The sequence below is a fragment of the Antedon mediterranea genome, chromosome 8 (assembly GCF_964355755.1).
Source record: "Antedon mediterranea chromosome 8, ecAntMedi1.1, whole genome shotgun sequence".
Lineage (NCBI taxonomy): Eukaryota > Metazoa > Echinodermata > Crinoidea > Comatulida > Antedonidae > Antedon > Antedon mediterranea.
Window position 1 is genome coordinate 6,403,817 of NC_092677.1, and position 26,128 is coordinate 6,429,944.

Here is a 26,128-nt window from a genome sequence, read left to right on the forward strand (position 1 = left end):
GCTCAAATATGGTAATGATGGCCAAATATGGCAGTGATATGATGTCATCGTCTCCATAATATAGGCACGTCACATTCTTTTGTCACATAAAGTTTGATAGTGTAGACAAGGCTTAAAACAGATAACAAGTATAATTAATTTTCAATCTATCTCATCTTAAAATGTATTCATCTTCATTTAAAAAAAAATGATCTGCATGCTTTACGCATGATGCTTTGTTATGTTTCGTATTTTCATCCGAGTTATAGCATAGTTTTATACAATTCAATATAAATATTGTAAATTGATGTGTTGAGGGGTATTATTTTTCTCAAGCATCAACTACACGTTTGCTAATGGCCTTCAAAATCGGTTTGTTTTGAAATTAAATTATTGTCAAGAGCAATACGACAAGCCAAAAAAAACCTCTCGATATTAACTGATTTATCGGTAAAGATATGAAATTTTTAAGTGTTTTTAAAAATCGTATTTGATATTCCTCATGTTATTAAATATTACTATAGTAATTTTATTATATGTATAATGGTTATCGGATTTTATACTACTTTATCCTACAGTAAATAACCGGTAATAAACTGCACACGAGTCGATCCTTGGTAGTAGATTTTTTTTTGACTAGGCTAGGCCTATAATGTTCTTTTTGTTTTATTTTGTTTTTCTTTATTTCCATTCCACCACTGAACTAAAGCGCGTTTAATGCAACTTCACGTTACAAAATGCATGTGAATTAAAATAAAGTGTGCTTACGTCATGTTAATTCGTGTGACTTATTCTTGAATTGGTTTGTTTTTTTATTTGACATTTGAAAAGGTGTGAACCATCCGTAGGCTCAACATATAGAATAGATTTTCAAATGGTTTCTCAACATAGTATCATAACTATGTAATTTCAATCGATTTATTATATAGAGCCTGGGTAGAACTTATGACCGCGAACATACATTTGCACTCCAATAACTCTTCAAACGGTTTTCCATTGTCTAAACGCAGTGCGTGTAGGGTAGGGGTAACGATAGATCGGTCAACATCTAAAATGTTTATAGTCGCCAGCTCAGGTCCGAGATTGGTGACCATGTTAGTCAATAAATCTGTTTACACAATTTCCCACACACATTCATTATTACCCAACGGTCTATTATGTAAATGCGTTTATTAACTATAAACTAGGAGGCTTCATAATTTAAAAAAGATCAAAAAATTTAATCAATATCCAAGAAACTTGATTAATGCAAATATGGAACAGAATAAATTAAATTCTCATTATCGTAAATTATGAATAAAATGATCTTAACCATCTCCAAATCACATAGAATGCGAAAATGATGGTAATTATGATTAAGATCACGTTCGAAACTGTATTTTCATTAGATAAAAATTGGGTTTTACAATTGTATTAGTGATATTGAAAAAAATATTTGAAAAAAACTACAATTTGCATAAAGTTGCACAGATTGGTAAAACAAGAAATTATTTAGACTGATCACTTTGAATGCTAAATGGAAATGGCGACTTTGTGTAATTTGTTTGATTAGTATCAAGGAACGGCAATCCCGAGTGGCATAGCTTAATCATGAGGTATATCAATTTATTAAAAATCAGCACTTAAGATTACCATTATTGTTCTAGAAATTGTATAACATTATTAAGTCAGTGCACGCGTTTTGCTTAAAGTGTCTGCAAGTTATGCCTGGCTCTCCCTACAAAATACAAGTCTACTTTAGTGCCAACATTTTAAAATTTTGAGATATGTTTTGTACCATAAGTAGATCATTAAATAATACAAGGGATAAATATTTAAATATAATAAGTTACTATCTTTTAAAGTTTTTGATTAAATAAATTGCATGCTTTGTACAGTGTTGAAAATCTGAAACGGTTTGTGGAAATTGTTTTCTGTGTCAGTCTAGCCCTTTCTGATATGCCAATACAGTAATAATATATGAGTGTAATGGGTGGGTTAAGTTTTGTAATTGAGTTAATTTTCTTAAGTATAAACATTTTAAACATTACATCAGAGATTTCACTTCGACACCGACAATGCTTTGAATTTGATTTTTGATGTCAACATTGATGAGAAAACCAAATAAATTGCGTCACAAATCATGTGACTCAACATGATTTGACCAATCATAATCGAGGGAATATTTGAACTGTCTCTTGCCTCTACTTTCCTTGTCTCCAGTGGGAACCGAGCTTTATAGAATATAATTATTCTTTAAAACAGTAACAGGCTGCTGAATCCTGTAGTTATAGTAATCGTATTTACTTCAGTAGTCCCATTCCTCTCGGTAAATTTGATATGGTTTGTGGTCAAATACATAAATGAAATGAAATAACACTAGATTTAGCAACACACGCATATTCATCTGACGTAGTTTTACAGAGTTATACCGTAACTTATGATAATTAGCAACAAAAAAATAGAAAAATGATACTTATTGTCTTAATTCCTTAGACTTAAAGCATGTTTTCAAATGTTTTCAAGCTGATTCATGTACAGTATATATTATTTCCATTTGTAATATTTGAAACGCGTAAAACATTTGCAAGAAATCAGAACTCATGAATATCCGATTGTCGCGAATGTTTTCTGGAAAACATGCTTAACGATTAAAACGCTGCATAGAGATACATTAAAAAAAAAACAATATGCGACAAAAAGAAAACAATAAAAATAAATGTATGTATTTTTATAAATATATTTACTCTCTTTATAGTTATGGTAAATATTTCGAGTGGATGCACTCTTTTTGTGTGTAAAAAAAAATAATAAATAAAAATATTTACACTTGAAACCTACTCTAGAAAGAGTGAAATTAAAATGTAGGGCCTACTATACTAATCTAACACAGATTATACATTACGTATGTGTATATTTTTCAATCTACGGCATGGTTTAAACCTCCAAGAATTACATTTGAGCATGTAGGCCTACTTTTATTTTCACGGCGATTTCTAGATCAGTTGGAATAATTTTATTTTGAGGCATGTGTAACCAAATTATGTTTGCAGCCACAGCAGTAAATTAAAAGTCGATGCGCCCAAAACCAAAAAGCGCAATCGAAAAAAATTAAGGGAGGTTACCGTAACAGATATATTTTATAGTTTTAGTTTAATCGGGAAAGCTCTGGTTTATTTGTTTATGTAATAACGTCCGATTTGTAATTATTAGTTATAATAATAATAGGAACCGTTCATAATTTGTATCGTTCGCAATGTACGGGATTGTCCGTACTTTATCCTTCAACCAGAACAAAAATCCAGCTAAAATGATTTCTTTTATTGCAATTCGTGATGTCTTTATTTGCTTGTCGTCTATATTCATGACGATTTATGTTAGTCCTTTGAGAAACAATGTCGTATAACATTAAAGTACAATAGTGTTCATACCTTGGCCGATGTGTATGTACGTTTACTTTATCGACCCATTCTTTTTATTTCTTGTCTTTATATAAAAAAACAACAACGTTAAACCATTCAGACCACATTTGTCATTTTGCTGGATCGTATTGCTGCTGTTGTCATATCAGCATATCAACAGATACAGTAAATCATGCAAAAGTCGTTGGTAAAACAGTTTTACCTGATTTGCCAATTTCGTGCGCCGGTCGCATGTTGTATAACCTCATGCCCTGAATTGCGCGGCGCAATTTCGTGCACGATAATTGGATAAACCGATGACCAATTAAAATTAGAGGGTTGTTACACTTGTATGCGCTCTACCTAGCTAACCATGTGATACTTTTATATCTATTCGAATCATGAGTAGGCCCGTGAGGAGGCCTACAGACTACTTGCTTCACTTATCGTGTTCGTCTTTATACCGCGTAAGAAACAATATTCCATACCTTGTATAAGAAAAAAAAATTATTTTAAAATTGTAATAATAGAGAATTGCTTACTTACCTGTATGATGTGTCATGTATATTTAATATTCTGCCTTTAAATTGGTCGCTTCAACTAGCTTCAACTTTATATAATACTTATGATTAGACTCGCTGTACATCTGTTATACAATGACAAACTCAATAAAGTATGTGATCAAACCCATCTGTGCATGCGTTACACATTTATCGTCTGATCGTGGGCGGGGCTTAGATTTCAAGTGAAGAGAAATCCAGTCTATCATCGCTGGGGATTATTAATATTATACTCGTTTATTAGGTATTTCAATATTGTTGTTGTTTGGTTTACCTTACAGTACGTAGTGGGATACAGCAACCACATAGTTTAATTGGGAATAATCAATCATTCGCAATAATAATTGAGTACCATAGAAACATTGGAGCTATTATGTAACACATTTAGTTATTTAAGTCAATCCGACACAAAATGCGGACGGACGGGCTGTTTCCGCTCAGGATATACATTATTTAGGTCAATCTGAGACAAAATGAGGACGGACGGGCTGTTTCCGCTCTGGATATACATTATTTAGGTCAATCTGACACAAAATGAGGACGGACGGGCGGTTTCCGCTCAGGATATACATTATTCAAGGTGGGACAAGTTATATAAGTGATTTTCCGCTTGCCGTTCCCGCTCGTCTGTGTAAATTGCCCTTTTGTAGTTTCCTAATTTTATCCGTTTCCAAGAAATAAAGAGCATGTAAAAATGACCGTCATAAAACCATCACGACAATGTTCTATTTTCATTCTTTTTATAATAATGAAATGTTAATATGTTTTCGATTAATTGAATCGTGTAGTTATTAATTATCGTCGATGTTATCATTCATTTACCTAAATTTAGAATCACTTAAAGTTAAGGCCAAGTTGTTACATCAAGATGCAAGACAACGGTGCTTTAAATACGATTCAGTATAACACAAGATTTGTAAGTGCTGTGTTCCACGGTAATGTTTCATGGTATCATCTCTAGAGACAGTAAACAGTGCGTGTCTTCTTAGGCCTACAGCAAATTGATTCCATGTCCTGACATACAGTATAGTCAATTATTCATAGTGCTTCGGCTCTTAGTGCTTCGGCTCTTAGTGCTTCAGCTCTTAGTGCTTTTGGCTCTTAGTGCTTCGGCTCTTAGTGCTTCGGTTTTCCAGTTAATACACCTTAGTTTAAATCCCAACGTGGACGTTTCAATTTAGTCGCAACTCTACAGCTCATGTCGGTCGGTTGGTCAGTCGGTATATCATACTAACTCACATTTTAGAACGTGACTGTATATGGCCCATTTTTCATATCGTCGAGTCACGGACTATTTATAGGCTAGTTTAAGTTAATGTGTATGTGACATGTATCTGTTGCTGACAACATACACGATACGGCATAATGTTTATCGTCACTAGATATGATACAGTAGGAGAACTGGCTGCAATATGTTATTGCTAACTAAAAGATAGGTAAAGATAGATGATACAGATACCCATGATCAATTTCTCTCGACATATTTATTACATCATCAATACATTCCTTATAATGAGAACTCGTTTCCCGTGAAATTAATACCAAAATAAAATGTTCCTACGTCACTAATAATAAACATAATATTGATTGTAGATCAAGAGTTTATAGACCCTAATGGAAAAGCTTATTGTTGTACAGTAGTATTTTAAGTCCTAATTCGCTTGACTTTGCTACCGGAAAACAGTTATCGTTAGTAGTAGCAAAATTAAAGTTTACAGTTACATTTTCAGTTAAAACTTGAGCACCAAGAATAAATAGATTTAACATACATGCATTTAACATTGTATTATCTTCATTCTAAGAGTTCCCTTTTGAGAAAAATGCGCGTAAAAAATAACGATAATCAATATTGTAAGCTGTTTGCAATAAAATCGTTTAAATTTAATAATGATTTATTGTTGGTTTTATTCATATGCTAATTTAAACGCTGAAGGTCAGTCGCAGTTTAAAAGCATAAAAATAATATCAATACAATAACTATAATTAAAATACACCCGTTTCTCAATATATGTCTTCAGTATCATAGGAATGATCGATAATACAGCATCACATGTTTTTCACATGTGACCTTCATGATCATATGAGATGCTGATTACCGAATGATTATTCCGAAGATACTGAGCAAATACATTATTGCCGTATGAGCTCCGGAGATGAAAGGGTTTATCTGTGACTGTGACACGATCTGTTTTACGTCCTTAAATCTTGGTTCCCAATATTGACGCAGCGCAATGACGTAACTCAAGCGATGGATTATTCGAACAGTCGCTTGTCATTCCAACTCGCTTGCTTTGCGTCTTAGTGGGAACCAAGCTCCGCAGAGAGTACATTAGGTATATTTGTATTTGTCGCAGCCAGACATAAGCTCAAATGACTGTTACGAGTCTTGGAATTAAAAGACGAGCTCAGCGTCCGTTGTTAGATTGCCTTGGTATCATCATGGTTGTATTCATTTCACCAACTAATATTATAATTTAATTACATTGACATAGGGTAAACCATCTGCTTTACTATATAAATAGTAAGAAGTGATTGATGAGAGTCATCCATAATTAATCAGTGTTAATACTGATAATTATATTCATAAATGAACAATCAATAACTATAACAATCATATGGACTTTGATTTTTTTTTCAATCGATTTAATTTATATTATGACGCTATCGCCGCTGTTTTCAGCTTAAAGCTTTGTTAACACCAAGCCCGTATTCGGTATGGTAACCAGGGAAACGCATGACTTTTTTCAATCACATAAGTAAATTTTATCTGAAAAAAAGATTTTGTTATACAAATACGATGGACATTTGTCTATTTCGTTTTTAAAAATGTCATTGTTTTCTGAAGGAATAATGTATAGTTATCTATTTATCTTCGATCAATACCTTGTGATTGTGTAACTCGTAAAAATAGGCCTTTACACTCAAATGTCTTCCCTCCAAACCTAAATTAAATTGGTTTGATTTTGATGTATGCAAATGTGCTAGCAACAGCTGTATATAATTACATGACTCCCAAGAAATGTTCAATGTGTTTATCCTAATTATTGATGTACCCTATACTATTTGTAGTATTTGATCGAAATTTGGCGGTTTCATGTTATGCGCGGTACCACAGAAAGAATTGTAGAAACAGCTGATTAAATTATGCTCTCATCATATAGAAGTAATACAAATGTTACCATAGAACAGTAATATAATTGTGCTATTTTGTTATACAGTAAACTCTTTGTAAGTAATCCATAGTTTAAACAGTAAGTTTCTATCTATTTATTACAGATTTCTTCCTTTTTAGATATCCATAACGCAATTACCATTATAAAATTAACCTTTTGCTTACGTGGAGTGTAATCTTACACATTAATTATATAATGTTGAAAGTGTGTAACAAGATATCATTCGACATTGATACTTATTCAACAATTTGGTGCTTATTCGACAGTGGTGCTTATTCGACAAGTACGTGATGCTTATTCGACAAGGGTTGTTCTTATTCCACAGATGTGCTTCTTATTCCACAGATGTGCTTGTTCGCAACAGTGTGCTTATTCGACAGTACGTGGTGCTTATTCGACAAGGGTGGTTCTTATTCCACAGATGTGCTTGTTCGCAATAGTGTGCTTATTCGACAGTACGTGGTGCTTATTCGACAAGGGTGGTTCTTATTCCACAGATGTGCTTGTTCGCAATAGTGTGCTTATTCGACAGTACGTTGTGCCTATTCGACAAGGGTGGTTCTTATTCCACAGATGTGCTTGTTCGCAACAGTGTGCTTATTCGAAAGTTGTGGTGCTTATTCGACAGTACGTGGTGCTTATTTCAAAGATGTGCTTGTTCGCAACAGTGTGCTTATTCGACAGTAGGCCTACGTGGTGCTTATTCGACAAGGGTGGTTCTTATTCCACAGATGTGCTTCTTATTCCACAGATGTGCTTGTTCGCAACAGTGTGCTTATTCGACAGTACGTGGTGCTTATTCGACAAGGGTGGTTTTTATTCCACAGATGTGCTTCTTATTCCACAGATGTGCTTGTTCGCAACAGTGTGCTTATTCGACAGTACGTGGTGCTTATTCGACAAGGGTGGTTCTTATTCCACAGATGTGCTTGTTCGCAACAGTGTGCTTATTCGACAGTACGTGGTGCTTATTCGACAAGGGTGGTTCTTATTCCACAGATGTGCTTGTTCGCAACAGCGTGCTTATTCGACAGTATGGTGCTTATTCGACAAGGGTGGTTCTTATTCCACAGATGTGCTTGTTCACAACAGTGTGCTTATTCGACAGTACGTGGTGCTTATTCGACAAGGGTGGTTCTTATTCCACAGATGTGCTTGTTCGCAACAGTGTGCTTATTCGACAGTACGTGGTGCTTATTCGACAAGGGTGGTTCTTATTCCACCGATGTGCTTGTTCGCAACAGTGTGCTTATTCGACAGTATGGTGCTTATTCGACAAGGGTGGTTCTTATTCCACCGATGTGCTTGTGCGCAACAGTGTGCTTATTTGACAGTATTGTTTATTCGACAGTATTGTTTATTCGACAGTACGTGGAGCTTATTCAACAATACTTGGTTCTTATTCGACAGAGGTCTTGTTCGACAGTGTGCTTATTCGACAGTGATGCTTATTCGACAGTACGTGGAGCTTATTAAAACATACTTGGTTCTTATTCGGCAGAAGTGCTTATTCGACAGTTGTGCTTATTTAATAACAGCTTATTCAATGACAGTACGTGGTGCTTATTCGACAATACTTGGTTCTTATTCGAGAGAGGTCTTGTTCGACACTGGTTATTCGACAGTGTTGCTTATTCGACAGTAAGTGGTGTTTATTCTACAATACATGGTGCTTATTCGACAGTTGCCTACGTGGGGCCCCGTGGGGTTTATTCGACAGTATGTGGTGTTTCGACAGAGGACGTGCTTTTTCGAAAGTGTGCTTATTCGTCAGTAGGCTACGTGGTGCCTGTTCGACAATACGCGGTGCTATAATTCGACATGCTTTCGAGATATTAGATTATATTAGTTTCGTATCAGTCTCTCGATTTAAGTTCGAATAACCGCTAGATTCCCACATTGCTATTTTTGTTTCGCTCTTTGATCATGGTTCCCTGCGACTGCTTCAAAACTTCACATTATACATGTTAATGTATAGGCTACATGTATAGTTTTAAAGCAGTTGCGAGGCACCATGATCAATGAGCGAAACAAATTCAGTAATGTGTGACGCTATCGGTTTTCGGCCAATAGCTTGGTAAAGTAGTTTGAGGGCGCTAGTGATGTAAACAATTGTGTTCAAGCAAATTTACTTCAATAAATACATGGATAAGATACTCATGGCTCCAGTACTATATGTTATGTAATGTCTTATGCTGGTGACCTCTAGTAACTTACGTGGACAGTTCACAGCGTCGATTTTTAACACTATAGAGGGTAACATGGGATTTCAGCAAAATGCAGTAAAACCATTATATTTGTTGCTGCTGCTGTATCAAAATTCCTTGTACATAGTACACACGGTGTCGATTTAACCCCAAATAAAAAAAACAAGGACCAAATTACGTTATAAATATTTTACGTACACATAAAAACTGAAAGAAAATATTTGTTACGGCCTAAGCAATGTGCTGATTGTAAATTCGCTGTTAAATCTTAAGTTTAAAACCAGCCTAAAGAGCATCATCTGTAACGACTCCCCATCGGTATACCGCAAAATGCCACGATGTCTGTAGACAAACAAACAAAATAAATATGTGATGCTGCGGCTACATTAAATAAAACATTTAAGCTTTTAGCGCGTTCTATAAAAAAAAAATGTATCGTGGCGATGATACCTCAGTGATACGAATGTTATATTTTCATTATAGGCCTAACACCGGTACTCAGTATTCACTTTTCTTTATTCATTGGCGACTGTTTAAAGAAGGGTGCGTGTTTACGATAAGATGATCCAGTAACATCCATCCCATCCCATCACGACCGACTTTCGATTAAATGTCATATCGACATTTCTACTTTGAAAATGTGCTGTGCAAGTGCCAGTGGAGATTTCGATTTGAGACAACCCAGGAAATATGTATATTCCGCCAAAAACTGTAAATGAATCGGATGAAGAAGCAAGTCGACCAGTGTCCGTTCTGCGTGCACACACTGAATTAACACTACATAGTTCCTACTACCCTAACTAGTTCATAGGTCTTACATTATCACAAACCGGAACTTTATTCCATAACCTAAACATTATAACCCGTGGCCCTAACTCTGGAGGGTGTGTTGTCATTATCAGTAACAAACACTCCCCTTCAACATTGTAACCATGCACAGCTGATCCTTGCATAGTTATAATAATAATATAACAATTTATATAGCGCACATATCCACTAAAAGTGCTCAAGGCGCTAATCACAACACTTATGCTTCATTAATACCATATGCCTCAGCAAAAAGGTATGATTTAAATGATTTTTTAAAAGAATTAATTTTATTTATAAAGTGGAGACTTGTATTTCAAGGAATATGGCCAGGCTAATTCATGTAAGCCTATACTGCAGATGTCATTTTAAATGTAACTCTACACTGTTAACCTCAATTACTATAGGATACGCACACACGTTTGAGATCACCGATTCTCAATCTACTTAGGCCTATAGACCTCAAATAGGCTACATAGTGACGAAGGCAGTCATTTTTAGACCGATATAGTTCTATATCTATTTTTATCAGATAATTATATTATATAATATTATCGTATAAAACGCTAAGCCCATTAGCTAAGCCCATTATTACATAATATGCGAGTATCCATCATGGTAAATTCGTTGCGTAGTAATGTAACCTCTTTATAGTTACCCAGTAATTAAGTAACTCATTACTGTTGTAAGGAAAGTATAAAAGCACGTATCATGCTAAGAGACTTAATGGTAAAGATTATGTAAGCCTTTAGAAACGATCAAAGATCGCAAAGTGTTTAGTTATTAATGATAAAAGAAGCGGATAATGAATTAATCGACGTCAGATTATCATGTTGTAGCCAAAAGCTACAAAATTAAATCGCGGGACTAGATGATGTAACTTAATATGTATATATACAGTATAATATATTTTCAGTAATTTCTATTTACCGAGAAAAAATGTAAATGAAGACTGGTATGGCAGGGATTAAAACACAATAAGTACAATTTTGCATGTTTTTCATCTTCATGATACTAAGATGAAAATGTCATTGATTATCTTATAGATGTTTAACATAATTATTTTAGGACCTACCCACTATCATTTCTAAGTTTGGTTACCGTGTAGAAGAAAAATCCGATGTGGTGCCTTGATAGGTAGAAATTGCAATACCTTTTTAAATTTTAAAAGTAAATTAAAGAATTTTATGCTTAATAATGACTCTTTTTAAATTGTTATCTTCTTGACCTTTATATTTATTCATTATTCAATTTTAACTATTGTAATATATTTTTGACTTATTATGTTTTATGTCGTATTGTTGAGGGCCCCTTAAAATCAGCTTCCGCTGGCTGGGTCACCTTCGTAAAATATGGTTGAATAAATAAATAAATAAATAAATTTATAAATCAATACTGTATTGAAATATGAACTATACCTTTGTATATATACCTATTGTAAAACACCTGTAATGTTATCTTACTGATACGAAGAGTTCCTAATCATGATTAAGAGGAACAAACCAAAGTCCTACAGTTCAAGTTAATTTAGTAATTTTTGTTTAAAACGTAAGAGAAATACTGTACTTACAAATTAGTTTTAGCAGGACGGCTTCCTGCTAAACTCAATCAGATACTGTATTACTGCAAGATGGCCGTGTTGGGATTTTTAGTTTTTCTTAAAATAGATAGTCTTCTTTCAGGGTGTTTTTATGGTTATTATTATTCAAATTGACATAGATAGAGATATTGATTTACTGTACGTTCTATGTCTGTCTTTTTGTTGTTGGAATGTCAATAACTACATGCAGTATAAGCCTAAAAGGTATTACATTGATTCCAAAGGCTACGGGTCATAAGATAGATATAGAGATAGTATTCGTCACGACCTTAAATTTACATAAACGATTATGTACCGTGGATGGTTCACGGGAAAATGAACATAAGAGCAGTGGAAGTTTTCCGTAGGTTATATCTCAGTAGTAACGCATTTTAGTAGTATCGGGGATCGGGGATATAATAATACTCCCTGGTTTCAGTATAAAAATAATACAGTTTTTAAATAGACCTACGCGCTACACAATTGGATGCATGTGTAATGCCTGGGGTTGCATTCTAAAGCAATGCTTTAGCGTAGAATTGTACATATGCATTTGGCCTACCAAATATATTTTGGTATTAACCGTTCCTTTGCATTATGATTTTTTTTCCAAATAATATCTCAGAAAGATATATAGGCCTAAACACATTGAATATAATATCTGAATATAGTAGACACGCATGTTTGCTTGGTTATTATTATGTTTTATTTGAACTTCCATGAATCTTTTTGGTACACATCAGCTTCTATTATCTGAGATAATTACCATGTTGCTATGAGTAGGGGTTATCCAATTCTGAAGAGCTATTTAATGTGTTACAGTACCCTCAAATTCAAATACATATTTTTCTGCGACCGTTTGAATAGGAGTAATTATTCCATTATGCAGTCCTCCTGCTGCATATCTAGAACAACGTTTAATTGAAGTGTATGTTTTAACCATTGTAACTTACAGGCCATTTTCATGTTGTTGAATGTGACAGACATCTTTATTTTATTAAGCGTTGATACCACCCAAAGATACTGATACATTTCTCTAATAAATTCCTTGTAGCCATCATTTATTCATGTAAAATCGAAAACATTTCGTAGTGTATTTTGATACATTTAACGGAATGGACATGGATGACTGCACCTTGTGATATGCCTTGCCTATCAATTGACTAGGCCTACACTTTATGTGTAAAACTAAAATGACCCTTCTGGGAAGCTACAATTTTGAGGAATTCCATTTGCACTTTGTTTGAAAAGTCTTTTTCTGTAGAGCCGCCGAAACTTCTAAGCAAACCATCAATGTCACCATGAGCATCAGTGGGGTTTTTCCGTCTGCTGTGGACATGCTTTTCCGGAATTTTCATTTAACACAGCGGGCTTTATAAAGTAGATTCGTAATTATTATTATAAAAGAAGTATGATTTATTTGTTTGTAAAAGTTAATACCATGTAGCTAATTTTGTTACAATAGATTTTGACAAATGTGAGGAGGCGGCTAGGTGCGGGGGCTGGAGGAGAATTAAAATTAAGATAGCTAAATGAGATATTAATTCTGTTTTATTATTATTTTTTTAAAGGTACGAATCTGTAAAAGCTTGATATACTTTTAAAGAATATGAAGATTTTTGCATGCATTATTAATTATATTATTATTTTACAGATTATAGACAAAGAAAAAAAATCCCCAAAAATAGTTATATTATCACAAACATTATACCAAATACTTTCCACACACCGTCATCACTACTGTAAATATACATTGATACATTTAATCGTATTGCAGACTATCTAACCACTACTATACAATGTATTGACAATTTAAAAATTATGAATACTATATTTTTAGATAGAAATATACATTTATATTACTCATAAACCATTAATCGATGGTTATTCGACAACGAGTATATTTGACGCCCTCTATTTTAAAATATTGGTGGACTTCTTGATTAAATAGTTATAAAATAAAACACAATGTTTTACGCGGTTGATGACAAATTACTTTTGAAAATCATAACAATCGCGTCCCGCCAATACCCACATGGGGTATATTGGTAACAATATTTGCATGTGAACTGTGTACGCGGTAAAGACTACATTGCTAAACGTTAATAGAAATAAAAGATAGTGCCGCCACGATAGAATACAACAAGCACGAATGTGCGATACTCTGGGTACAGCAGCAAAAGAAGCTCTAATGACGTCATAAGACCGGATGTAACGTCACATACACATCAATAACCTCGCTACCAAATACGGCTATACGGTACCATCTTCGAGACGTGATATGGCTGCATCCGGTTTGAAATTTAAAAATCCATAGCTTTGAGGACATGGATGTCCCTGTGGTATATTCATGCCAAATCCCAGCTCCATACTACAACGAATAAGGGAGGAGTAGTACTTTATAAGTATATATAGTACTCAATAGTGTCCAGATGGAAGAAGAAGAGAAGATGAGAGAGTACTAGACTCAGGTACTTTGAGTAAAAATATTTCCTTTGCTATTATATTATATCTTCATCTTAATGTATCTACGTGTCCGAATACCATTTTGAGCACTTCTTTGTATTACTATTTCTTGTACTTTCTTATACGAGTCTTCTTGAATATTTTATGAAACTTTCGAAGGTATGTTCAGGTAAACGACTAAAGGGATGAGTTTTACATAGTCCTCGTATATGTTTAAATTGTTTAGTCATTTAGTCATCATCTACCAAGCGAACAATGATACCATATGGCCTGACATCTGAAAACCCATTCTCTAAATAGCCTTTTGATGAAAGCCAATATTCAACCGATTCTTCTGAACCTTCTCCTGGAATCACTACCATGTTTCCATTTTTCTTATCTGGATTAACCCGATTCTGTAGAGCAATTTGGTAGGTATGTCCTTCGAAATAGAATGTCTCAGCAAACTTATCGGCAACAATGTCAAGAGAAGGGGTGGTAAAAACGCCTTGTATGGGTTCGTTCGTCGCAATACTGCCATGTACAATGCAGTTATTTCTCATCTTTGACCCATGGTAGCTTACAGGCCATTCATTTGGTGACGAATCTGTTCTACTTCTTTGCTCTCCCAACCAAATATCATCTTCGTACTGACCTTTAACCTTAAGTGCATGTCTGTACCAACCACATGGTCTCTGATACGTGTGGTCACCTCTGAAATACTGTGTATTACCATCATTCAATTTTGTGAAATTATAGTTATATCCTGGATCAAGAAGGGATTCATCCATTTCGTACAATACTTGACTTGAACCAACAGAGTGAGCGTGAACAACTGACCCATGTTTGATACCTTCTTGTCGAATCGGTGTCTCGTCCTCAATTCTACAGGCTCGGTGAAACAACTCTAGATAGTCACCGGGAAGGTGGGAATTTAAGGAAATTAGTTTCCGCAGATCGGATACAGTAGCGTCACTTGAAATTCCAAATACACCCGTAGAGCCACCTTGACTTTTAACGAATATATCGATAAGATTTTCGTCGACAACATCCGTTTCTCGTTTTTCATTAAAACTCATTGCTGGATTTGTGAAGTGAAAGAAATCATGGATTGTGATTTTCCTGACGTTAGGATGACCTGGTAATTTGGCAGCTTCTCCTGGAAGCAAAACTTCGACCCCTGTGCAAGCCTCAATTCCAGCTGCCACAAGTTCTACTGATGATAGGTTTGGTTGTTTTACCTGTGAATAGATGTTATATATTATAAAAGTTATAAATTACCAATTTGACCAATATTTACAATTTATTTTATACACTACACCACACAAGACAAATGAAATTAGAACACTTACCGGACCATCATGTTGCATGATTTGACGATAGACAACGCGTGCTTTTGGTCTTTCGTGGTAATCTTCTTTCAGCATGTTTGTAATTAGCTTTTCCATGAAGTCGTCGCCTAGATTACTTAAGGTCAAACTATGGTCACCTTTACTAACCATCATAGCTGTACATTGCGCTCCAATTTTTCGTTTCAATTCGTCACTTAACGTTGCACAAAAGAGTAAACCGAGACTGAAAATATCAGCCTGTAAGTTGTAGTGTCGTTGCATTACTTCTGGAGCCATATAGGCAAGAGTGCCACCTGCTGTACCCATGTATATTTTATCAACGTTCACTTCACTGTCAGGTCCTACTACCAGTTTAGCTTGTCCAAAATCTGCTATCTTAGCAACACCGTCTCTACTAACTAGGATATTTGCTGGTTTTAGATCTCGATGTATGATTGGAATTCTATGAAGATACGCTAATCCGGCACACATATCTTTAATAAATTGCTTTCGTACCTCAGTCGTTGGCTTTATTTTTTCTAGGTAAACATCCAGGGATCCATGTTCACAGAATTCTAGAACTATGAATGTTATTTCAGAAACTTCGTGAAATTCAATCAATCTTACGATGTTCTTATGATTAGCCTTTTTCAATGTTTCTGCTTCTCTTGGATTGACTTTTTTCAATTTCTTAATGGCAACAATTTCTTTTGTTTGCTGGTGTTTTCCTTTATGTACAGTACCAAAATTACCTTCTCCAATTTTTTCGCCTAAATCGTACGGGAACCCCTGATGCTGTGTCACTGACTGTAGAGAAACAGTGGATTGTGAGCGACTCTGCGGACGACTCTGGTTGTTACCTCCCATATTTGAAAAGTATATAGGTACTGTCAGTACTGACCTTATTAAAAAAATGATAACAATTATTCATGTTAACAAATTTCAAAGCATTCATTTGTAAGCTGCTATGATGTATGCTAAAATTGGCATAGCCTTCCCGTGATAAAATGTGAAGGGTTTTTCCTAGGCCTAAATGTATGTAATGTAATATGTAATAATGCCTTTCCTATAACAATGAAGGCAAACAACCAGCAACGCATAACAGAGCTATTAACTGTCAAGTGAAAATATCCGTTCCTGTTTTAATCTAGCCGTATACTTATATGATAGTATGTTTATATGTTTTTAAAAATTGTAACGGTTTAACACAGAATGTTTTACTAATTTTAAATCAACTATTTAAGATACAATTAAATTACTGTACATTATACTTACACATTTAAAAACGACGAGTTCCTGCTAAACTCCTCAAAGATGGCGGTATGGGATTTCCAGTTTTCCTAAAATAACTATTATAGGCTTATGGGTTTTTTTTTCCGGAAATGTTTGTTATGCTCCGGACGAATCGGAATTGTTGAATCGTTGTTGATTTACTGTATGCTTTATGTTTGTAGAAACGTCTATCATGCAGTGCGTAATGAATATATTGATTCTAAAGGCTAATACAAATGTGAAACCTACTTATCGTAAAGATACTATATACTATTATTCGTGACCTCAACGTGTAAATGTATTCTGTACTATCGATGGGTCACGGTGTAATGTAAGGAAACAGTAGGCTCTAAAACGACTTGACATACACACACATAATTTTCCAAATCATAAGCGACATTTTTTTTTCAATTTTGCTTGTACCGTCACTTTCATTCATTCATTCAACATGATTACTATACAGTCAGTAAATTGTGTTCGTTGTTGTAAATCTACAATCTTTATTTACCGATTGTTATACAATAATATAATCCTCCTTTTCGAATATTTCGTAACCTCATTATCCATATAATAGATAATGATATAAATATTTTTAATAACCATGTATTATAGAAAAAACACGATTTATTCATTCATAAAATAAGTCAATTAGTAATACTTGTCATTATAGCATCTCCGTGTATCTGTTTAAGTTTGTTTTATATAATATAAATTCTCTTTTTTCGTATATTTTTAACAGTTTTATCCATAGTAGGCCTATAATAAATATAAGATATTAAAAATGGGCCATATTTATAGAAAAAAGACCAAAGTACCAAAACCTGCAGTTTTGATGATCCGTAATTTGCGATTGATTGCTTGATTGGAATTACTTGCGCGTAGGCCTACGTATTTGTGATTTTTTTGGATTGTATTTAATATGTGAACATAGGAGACAAACGTGTTTGATCTGTTATCTTATGTTTTATTCCAGGAATATTTATCTGTTGGTAAATGTCAGCTTTGTTATCTAATTTATTAAAAAAGATAAAATAATTGTAGTGACAATTGTTCTCGTCCTACTTCAATAGGTCTAGTAGGTATTCGGAAATTATTTCTTCTTTTTGAACTATTATACAAAATACAATCTAGACCAACAACAAGGCTGTGAATTAGGTGTACAGTATATACAATTATTATAATTATAATACATAAAAAAAGAATTATTATTTAGCGCAAACATTTAGTTACCATGCTATTAATTCCAGTAGTAAATTCCAAATTTAATTAATTATTGTTTTCCTCTGGGAAATTATACAAATAAGAACACATAAAAAAGTATAAAAATATATAATGCAAAATGCATATAAAAATGTTTACATCAAAGATAAAAATGTTGTGTAAACAATATTGATTTGTTATGAAACAGCATTTTTATTGCAATATTTTTAACTTTTTAACTTACAATTTACGAATAAGAATACCGTATGGTCTAACATCATTAACATCTTTGGAAGTGTCTTCCTTGGGCGACAACCAGTAATCTGCTGTTCCTTCTCCTGGGATGATTTCCATGTGGCCAGAACTAGGATTTATCCGATTCTGAAGAGCTATTTGGTAAGTGTTACCTTCAAATTCAAATACTTCAGCATATTTTTCCGCGACCGTTTGGAGAGAAGGAGTAGTTATGATTCCCTCCTGCAGTTCTTCTACAGATCCAGCACAACTTCCAATGGGAGTGTTATCTCTGGTCATTTTGGAACCATGGTAACTTACAGGCCATTCTCCTGTTGTTGAATGTGTTCTTATTCCGGGACCTCCAAGCCAAATGTCGTCACTGTATTGACCTTTGACTTTGAGTGCATGTCTAAACCACCTACAAGGTCTCTGATACTGATGTCCTCCTCGAATAAACTCCTTGTCGCCATCATCCATTTCAGTAAAATCGAAGTTAAAAGACGGATCTAACAGATCGTTATCCATTTCGTAGTGCACCGTCCCCTTATCATTTTCAACGGAATGGACGTGGATAACTGCACCTTGTGATATGCCTTGCTTATCAATTGAATGGTCATCATCTACTTCACACTTTTTGTAGTAAAGCTCAAATGACTCTTCGGGAATCCTCATTTGTGAAGCTACAAGTCAACGAATTTCAAGTGCATTTGCTTCTTTTGAAATCCTTGCCTTTCCAGTAGTGCCGCCGACACTTCTAAACAAAATATCGATGTCATTAACATCTGTGCTTTTGTTGGAGTTAGGGTTATTTTCATTAACACAACAGGCTTTGTAAAGTGGAATAGGTCGTTTAATTGAATCTTTTGATGTGACGATGATCCTTCTCCGGGTGGTCTTATCTCAACACCAAGAAAAGCGGACATTCCAGCTGCTAGCAAATTCAATGATTTTATGTTCACTTCACCAGTCTGCAAATAATAAAACAAATAACTTGACAATTTCCATTTTATCATTTACAAGTTTATATTCAACTTACTCTAACTCTATACCTTACAAAAAACAATACATATACGTGACTGTATGTGATTCTCAAACCGTGCAAAATCATTTACAATACAGCTTAATACTATTAGAGGAAGCCTGCACTAAATGCGATAATTGTGTGCAGAAGATTGGTTCAACTAGTAGAATATAATACGATAAGAAGACGTAATGGTAATATAGCAGATGTTGACGATACAGCATCAATCTAATATTACTTTCCATTATTTTTTATTTATCATTTTGCATGGGTGTGAATCTCTACCAAACTTTGAAATAATAAAATCCACCAAACTTGTATATGTTTACCTTTTTATCAAGCTGCAATAACTATGTGCTAATCTCTTGAGCTTTTGGTCTCAAATGGTAATCTCGCTGAAGCATCTGTGTGATCAATCTATGCATAAACTTTTCAAATTTCACCGGTACTGTGTACGTGTATTCTGGAAACATATGCATCTTCAAACCAACCATTTCCTTCTCAATACTTCCCTTTAATTCATCATCTAATATACAACAGAAAACAATACCCATGCTGAAAATATCTGCCTGAGCATTGTAATGTCTTTTGGTGACCTCTGGAGCTGCGTATGCATATGTCCCAGCCATCGAACGCATATACATTTCTTCGAGTTTTTTGCCATTGCTTGTTTTTGACAAAATCTTTGCTAATCCAAAGTCAGCTAGCTTCGCAACACACCGAATGTCAACCAAAATATTTGCTGGTTTAACATCCCTGTGTGATATCTTGAGCCCGTGTAGATGCGCTATGCCTGAAGCTATGTCCTGAATGAAACCCATTCGTACCTTGAGGTTAGGTTTTTTAGATTTTATGAAACTTGTTATGTGTCCAAAATCACAGTACTCCATCACTATATAAATGGTGTTTCCAATTTGGAAGCTTTCCATATACTGTACAACATTTTTATGAGTTGCAATTTTTAGTGATTCAATTTCAGCTAACATATGTGGATCTTGATCTTGGTTAGGCCTTTGTAATTGTTTAATGGCAACTGTTTTATTTGTTTGTTGGTGCTTTCCTTTATATACAATACCAAATTGACCTTCTCCAATTTTTTCGCAGAAATCGTACGACAAACACTGATTTTCTGTTACTGGCTGTAGAGAAACAGTGGACTGTGAACGACTCTGGTTGTTACCTCCCATGTTTTAACGATTAGATATTCAATGCATACCTATAATATATAATTTTTATAAATTGTTATGATTTTGTTAGTATATTTCACACATATTAAACAGTATTATAGGCCTACGTTTTAAAATACCACCATTTTTGTAAAGTTAGAATTGAATTTGACCCTACTTTAAAGATAGAAATGTTGGCCACCACAAAGTAAATGTTTCACAAAGTAAATGTTTAAATTGTGTAACCTTTTTTTCGTTGAAAGCATGGCTGTTCTATTTAATTCTTCTTCGCCTGCCTGAATAGAACTTTAGGTTTTCAATGAATCTCACTTTTCAACGTATACAACACAATAATATTTTTTTTTTAAATTACATACTGTTCTAAAATATACTGTGTTCAATTAGTCGGTCGCTTCCATCTTGAATCAATTGTAGAGGGCTCGGATGTTCGCCGAAGAGCAGATCAGACAAAAAGCTTGTTTCACGTGTATTCGAAACAACTTCACAGTTCAAATTAATCAGATACTCATCGCCACGTGATACAAAAACAACCAACCATTGGCAAAAATATACACTTGTGTGTTATTGTATTCAGATATTATATGCTACTGAGTCTGAGCTTCAACTTTGTGGTAGGCCTATGTAAACCTATATATGTTGTCGTCTGACAGTTGCTAAAGAGGCGCAATTATCATTAAAGAAGTGTGTACACTAGTTTAAATACTTTGGTGTACAAACAAAAATTCCAATAAGGTTACAATAATCCAATACTTACCTGTAATAAAACCAAGAGTATGCTTCTTATTAAATGCATAGAACCGGTACAAGATGGCGCTGTTGGTATTTCCAGTTATTCTTAAAATAGATATACAGTCCTAATTTTTTTTCTATTAATACATTTTATTTTCAATAAAACCATCCAACTTAACATCTAATATACTATTAACAATGTTTGTTTTTTCATCTGATTAGAACAATAATTTGTATTCATTTCGTAACATATTATCATTATTTTTTGTTTGTATCTATATAATTCTACAAGTCCTATGCATTCTGCGACGAATCGAAATTGTGGAATTTTTATTGGTACTGTGTGCTTTATGGTGGTATTTAATGGTTTCAATAAATGTGTTGTGTAAATAGACAGTGCGTTACTCTTGACCAAACTATGGATGTTTTGTAATGTCGTCGTATTACCATGAAAAAAATGTCATAGTTATACAAATCACATCTTTTGGAATTTAAAAACATTATTCATTATTCGTTTTCTTCCAATATGTTCAGATGGATCTCAACAAACAATGCCTAACCCTCGACCGCTGTATAATTGAATTTCAATTTGTGTTATAAATGAATGTGTCTCGCGACATTGCTCTGGAATGTAAGCTTGGTTCCCACTACAACACGAGTGATTTGGCCAATGACAAGCGATGGATTATTTGATCTTTCGCTTATCATTGGTCAACCCGATTTTGTTGCGTCTACATCCTTGCGTTGTGTCTCTAGTGGGAACCAAGCTTTATTAATATGATTTGATCGGCATAGATTACATTAAAGCATGGTGAAACGGAAGTATTATGTCGACCAATAGTACAAGTACAAAACAAGATAATAAGCTAAATTCTTTCTACCTTTATTTACAACATCTGTGACTTCTTGTTACAATAGCATTAATGCATACCGGACTCTAACCCTTACTCGTAATGAACGACGAGTACAAATCTTCCCATCTATTTATGCCCGTTTATGTATTCCTTTACTTTATAAATTACTCATGCATAACGGAGTGTAACTAGCGCCTTCACATACGTTACAGTGCGCTGTTCTCCGAATATTTTGGTTTGAAATAATGATAACTTGCCACTATAGGCCTAATGTTGCTACTGACATGATACATGATGAAAATAGTGTTAGTTATAAAAGAATTGCAATTAACATTGACACATCAGTCTAATAGAAGAAAATGCAGCAACAATAGATGATTTGGTCAGAGGCAACAGTGATTTAGATCGATGTTTGTACTCCCATTTGTTGAAATGTCAAATCTCTGTTTCAATATTTCATATTTTGTGATAACAATCTGTGTAATGTAATTTCCAGAAACCTGGAGTTGATGGGCTTAGTCATTTATAGAATATTAATATGCAATGTGTGAATGATTTGTGTATTATAGGCTTATGTACGTATATAAACCTAATAATTTATCAACGTTATAGTAGAGTAATGCAAACACACAGTTCAAGGTACAAATTACAATAAAATCAGTTTTGCAAAGACAAATGAAAAAGTTCAGTTCAAAAGCCAAATGTATTTTGTTGGTACACAATAAACAGTGTTCTTGGACGTCGTCACGTACAGTAAAAGTTCAATGTGCTATCAATATGCTAACTGGTATATGGTTGAGACGTGTCAATACCAAAGTGTAAATAAAATCGTATATGTAGCATGTTATGGTGGAGTGTACGAATTCCTTTTCATTATTTACCATGGTGTAAAAATGTATAGGCTTTATGTATGAATTAGTTATATGATAGAAATGAATTTACATTACATTGATTCAGTGAAAGGAAAAGAACACTGTGCAGCAAAACGCAACAAAATAAATATAATGGAACAAATCAGGTGAAATAGGGCATGTTAAAATTCAAACACCAGAATGTACATAACAATTATGGTCGTTACAACTTCCGTGTTGGGAAAGACTATATTATTTTCTGCGCATAATAACCACATAAAGTGTCATCATCAGAGAATGTAGAAACATTTCTAGTGATAAGAGAAGAATCCCGAATTATAATCTGTTAAACCATATTATAGGGGCCTACAATAATACTTAGTGGCTGGTCACGTTATAGTCTACCCTTTACAATTCTGAAGTACTGTAGGCCTAAAGTGAATTTTAGCTTCAACAAATAAACAAAACAAGTGTTGTTTTTAATGAGGTACTCGATAATTTTAGCCCTCCGAATTTCACCCAATATTTACACGCCGCGAGTACCCCACGTTTTATCACGATATGTGTGTTAATCATCAGTTACGCTAATCCTACGAATAAGAATACCGTATGGTCTAACATCATTCACTTTCTTGGAAGGGTCTTCCTTAGGCGATAACCAGTAGTCTGCCGGTCCATCTCCTGAGATAATCACCATGTGGCCAGAACTAGGATTTATCCGATTCTGAAGAGCGATTTGATACGTTTTACCATCAAATTCAAATACTTCAGCATATTTTTCTGCCACCGTTTGGAGAGAAGGAGTAGTTATGATTCCATTCTGCAGTCCAGCTTGTGCAGACCCAATTGGAGTGTTATCTTTGGTTATTTTTGAACCATGGTAACTCACAGGCCATTCTCCAGCTGTTGAATGTGTTCTTGTCCCTAGATCCCCAAGCCAGACATCGTCACTGTATTGACCTTTCACTTTGAGTGCATGTCTAAACCACCCACATGGTCGTTGATACTCATGCCCTCCTCTAATAAATTTCTTGTCGTCATCTATTCCTGTAAAATCGTAGTTAAAAGACGGATCTAACAGATCGTTATCCATTTCGTAGTGTGCCGTCCCCTTATCCTTTTTAACAGAATGGACGTGGATAACTGCACCTTGTGATATGCCTTGCTTGTCAATTGAATGGTCATCATCTACTTCCCACCTCCTATGGTAAAGCTCAATTGATTCTTCAGGAATCCCCATCTGTGAAGCCACAAGTCGACGCATTTCATTTGCACTTGCTTTTTTTGAAATCTTCGCCTTCCCAGTAGTGCCGCCGACACTTCTGAACAAAATATCGATGTCACTGACATCATGGACGATCATGGTTTTGTCAACTGTTTTGCTTTTACTTGATTGAGGGTTATTTTCATTTAGCAACACCGGCTTGGTAAAGTGAAAAAGGTCGTTTAGTTTAATCTTTTGTTGTGAAGACGATGATGCTTCTCCTGGAGGGCGTACCTCAACACCAAGACAAGCAGACATCCCAGCGGCAAGCAATTTTAATGACTTTAAATTAGCATCTTTTGGCTGCAAAAATATAAAATGAAATTCTTTTTTACTTTAAATAAATTTCCATTACACTACAAAAACTAATCATAAGTGGAGGGAGGAAATTACCTTAAAACTAACTTACAACTTGTCAACCAAATGTACTGGTGTTTTTTTAGGGGAAATTACCTTTTGACCGTGCTGCATTAACTTTTTGCTAATCTCTTGAGCTTTTGGTCTCAAATGGTAGTCCTTCTGAAGCATTTGTGTGATCAATCTCTGCATAAAGGCTCCAACTTTTGCCGGAACCGTATATGTATATCCTTCAGCCACGTGCATCTTCAAACCAACCAATTCTTTCTCAATACTTTCCTTTACTTCCTCATCTAGTATACAACAGAAAACAATACCCATGCTGAAAATATCTGCCTGGGCATTGTAATGTCCTTTGGGAACTTCTGGTGCCATGTATACATAAGTCCCAGCCATCGTCTCCATATACATTTCTTCGAGACTTTTCATACCCTCAGTTTTCGATAAAATCTTTGCTAATCCAAAGTCGGCAATTTTTGCAACTCGTCGGTTGTCAACCAAAATGTTGGCTGGTTTCAAATCCCTGTGTGAGATTTTGAGCCCGTGTAGATGCGCAATGCCAGAAGCTATGTCTTGAATGAAACCCATCCGCACCTTGATGTTAGGTTTTTTTGATAGTATATAATCTTCTATGTCCCCGAACTCACAGTATTCCATCACTACATAAATGGTGTTTTCATCCGCGAAGCTTTCCATATATTGTACAACATTTCTATGGGCGGCAATTTTCAGTGATTCAATCTCAGCTAGAACATCTGGAACATGTAATCTCAGCTCTTTGAATCTTTTTAAGGCAATTGTTTTAGAGGATTTAACCGCCTTGTATACATCCGCAAAAGAACCAGTGCCGAGACGTCCTACGATCTCGTAGCCATTGACGATTTGGTTCTTGGCTAGGGGTCTGCTTTCGAGGTTTCCCATTGTTCAATCACGTCACTGTACAAAAAGTAAAAAGTAATATTAAAAATACTCCTACAGTTTAATTATTATATGCATACCGTTACAGTCGATTATTAGTATCTATTTCCGAAGTATCATAGAAATATTTGGTAATACCACATCACACATGTGTCTAGTACAGTAGTAATTCATAATCATTGGTGTGTTTTGGGGAACCAATGACATGAACTTCCGGTATGAACTGGTTTCAGATGTAAGAGTGATTTTCGTGATGTTGCGATATCGAATATGATGTATACAATTCTTCACCAATTCTTTATCATAGCAATTATTGCTTTTAACCTCATACATATTATATTAAATCCGATAATATCAATACTTACGTGCGTTTCTATTCCTTATTTATTTCCTTGTTTATTGCGTAGTACTGTAATTAGTGTTCACTTACTCAATCTGGGTAGGCCTATTTATGGAATTTCCAAATAGTATGAAAATAGATGAGGGCGGTGCACAATATCTTTTGAAAACCATATTGTGTTGACATTTCAATATTAATATAGGCCTATTATTTTCGGCGTTACGTCATCACTTACATCAATAGAATCCATATAATGAAACATCGTAATTTGCTGACTAAGCCGTTTAACATACTAATGCAGTAACAAAAGCCTGGCCTATCGGTTTCTCTGTATTTGAAAGAAAAAATTTCTCTGTTTTAAGTATAAACCAGTACGTTGTTTAATATTATGAAGCCATTTTATTAATAAACTCATATTTTCATTTTATCATTAAGAC

At 34.5% G+C, this 26,128-nt stretch overlaps 5 protein-coding genes across 7 annotated transcripts in view; all 5 read right to left on the minus strand.

Moving 5' to 3' along the window:
* LOC140056473 (neuromedin-B receptor-like) overlaps positions 1-11,743 on the minus strand; it is a 38,028-nt gene extending 26,285 nt beyond the window's left edge. For 2 of the 3 annotated variants that reach the window (XM_072101845.1, XM_072101848.1), the window contains exon 1: positions 3,906-4,694. The gene's annotated coding sequence lies outside the window, so the exon portion shown is untranslated. Of the gene's footprint in view, positions 1-3,905; positions 4,695-11,676 lie in introns of those variants that run through there. The other variant, XM_072101847.1, reaches the window with a different exon arrangement.
* Positions 11,744-13,428: 1,685 nt separating this feature from the next.
* On the minus strand, positions 13,429-16,774 carry LOC140056910 (uncharacterized). The gene is made up of 3 exons (XM_072102433.1): positions 16,737-16,774; positions 15,483-16,362; positions 13,429-15,371 (listed from the first exon to the last, which is right to left on the minus strand). The coding sequence occupies exons 2-3, from the start codon at positions 16,326-16,328 to the stop codon at positions 14,382-14,384; spliced, it is 1,836 nt and encodes a 611-aa protein (XP_071958534.1). The 5' UTR covers positions 16,329-16,362; positions 16,737-16,774; the 3' UTR covers positions 13,429-14,381.
* A 1,399-nt stretch (positions 16,775-18,173) lies between these two features.
* LOC140057570 (uncharacterized) lies at positions 18,174-18,842 on the minus strand. Its single transcript, XM_072103285.1, has one exon. The coding sequence runs from the start codon at positions 18,840-18,842 to the stop codon at positions 18,174-18,176; it is 669 nt and encodes a 222-aa protein (XP_071959386.1).
* A 159-nt stretch (positions 18,843-19,001) lies between these two features.
* LOC140056737 (uncharacterized) lies at positions 19,002-21,161 on the minus strand. Its single transcript, XM_072102211.1, has 3 exons — positions 21,133-21,161; positions 19,521-20,407; positions 19,002-19,138 (listed from the first exon to the last, which is right to left on the minus strand). The coding sequence occupies exon 2, from the start codon at positions 20,376-20,378 to the stop codon at positions 19,542-19,544; it is 837 nt and encodes a 278-aa protein (XP_071958312.1). The 5' UTR covers positions 20,379-20,407; positions 21,133-21,161; the 3' UTR covers positions 19,002-19,138; positions 19,521-19,541.
* An 813-nt stretch (positions 21,162-21,974) lies between these two features.
* Positions 21,975-25,803, minus strand: LOC140056967 (uncharacterized). The gene is made up of 3 exons (XM_072102496.1): positions 25,717-25,803; positions 24,530-25,369; positions 21,975-24,379 (listed from the first exon to the last, which is right to left on the minus strand). Exons 2-3 carry the CDS (start codon positions 25,352-25,354, stop codon positions 23,381-23,383), a joined length of 1,824 nt encoding a protein of 607 aa, XP_071958597.1. The 5' UTR covers positions 25,355-25,369; positions 25,717-25,803; the 3' UTR covers positions 21,975-23,380.
* Positions 25,804-26,128: the final 325 nt, after the last annotated feature.

Coding starts and splice junctions, on each gene's coding strand:
- LOC140056910 (XM_072102433.1), bottom strand. CDS start 16,328: ATGGGAGGTAACAACCAGAGTCGTCCGCAGAGTCGCTCACAATCCACT. Junction 15,372..15,482: donor TCATGCAACATGATGGTCCG/GTAAGTGTTCTA, acceptor ATCTATTCACAG/GTAAAACAACCAAACCTATC.
- LOC140057570 (XM_072103285.1), bottom strand. CDS start 18,842: ATGAGGATTCCCGAAGAGTCATTTGAGCTTTACTACAAAAAGTGTGAA.
- LOC140056737 (XM_072102211.1), bottom strand. CDS start 20,378: ATGGGAGGTAACAACCAGAGTCGTTCACAGTCCACTGTTTCTCTACAG.
- LOC140056967 (XM_072102496.1), bottom strand. CDS start 25,354: ATGGGAAACCTCGAAAGCAGACCCCTAGCCAAGAACCAAATCGTCAAT. Junction 24,380..24,529: donor TAATGCAGCACGGTCAAAAG/GTAATTTCCCCT, acceptor ATATTTTTGCAG/CCAAAAGATGCTAATTTAAA.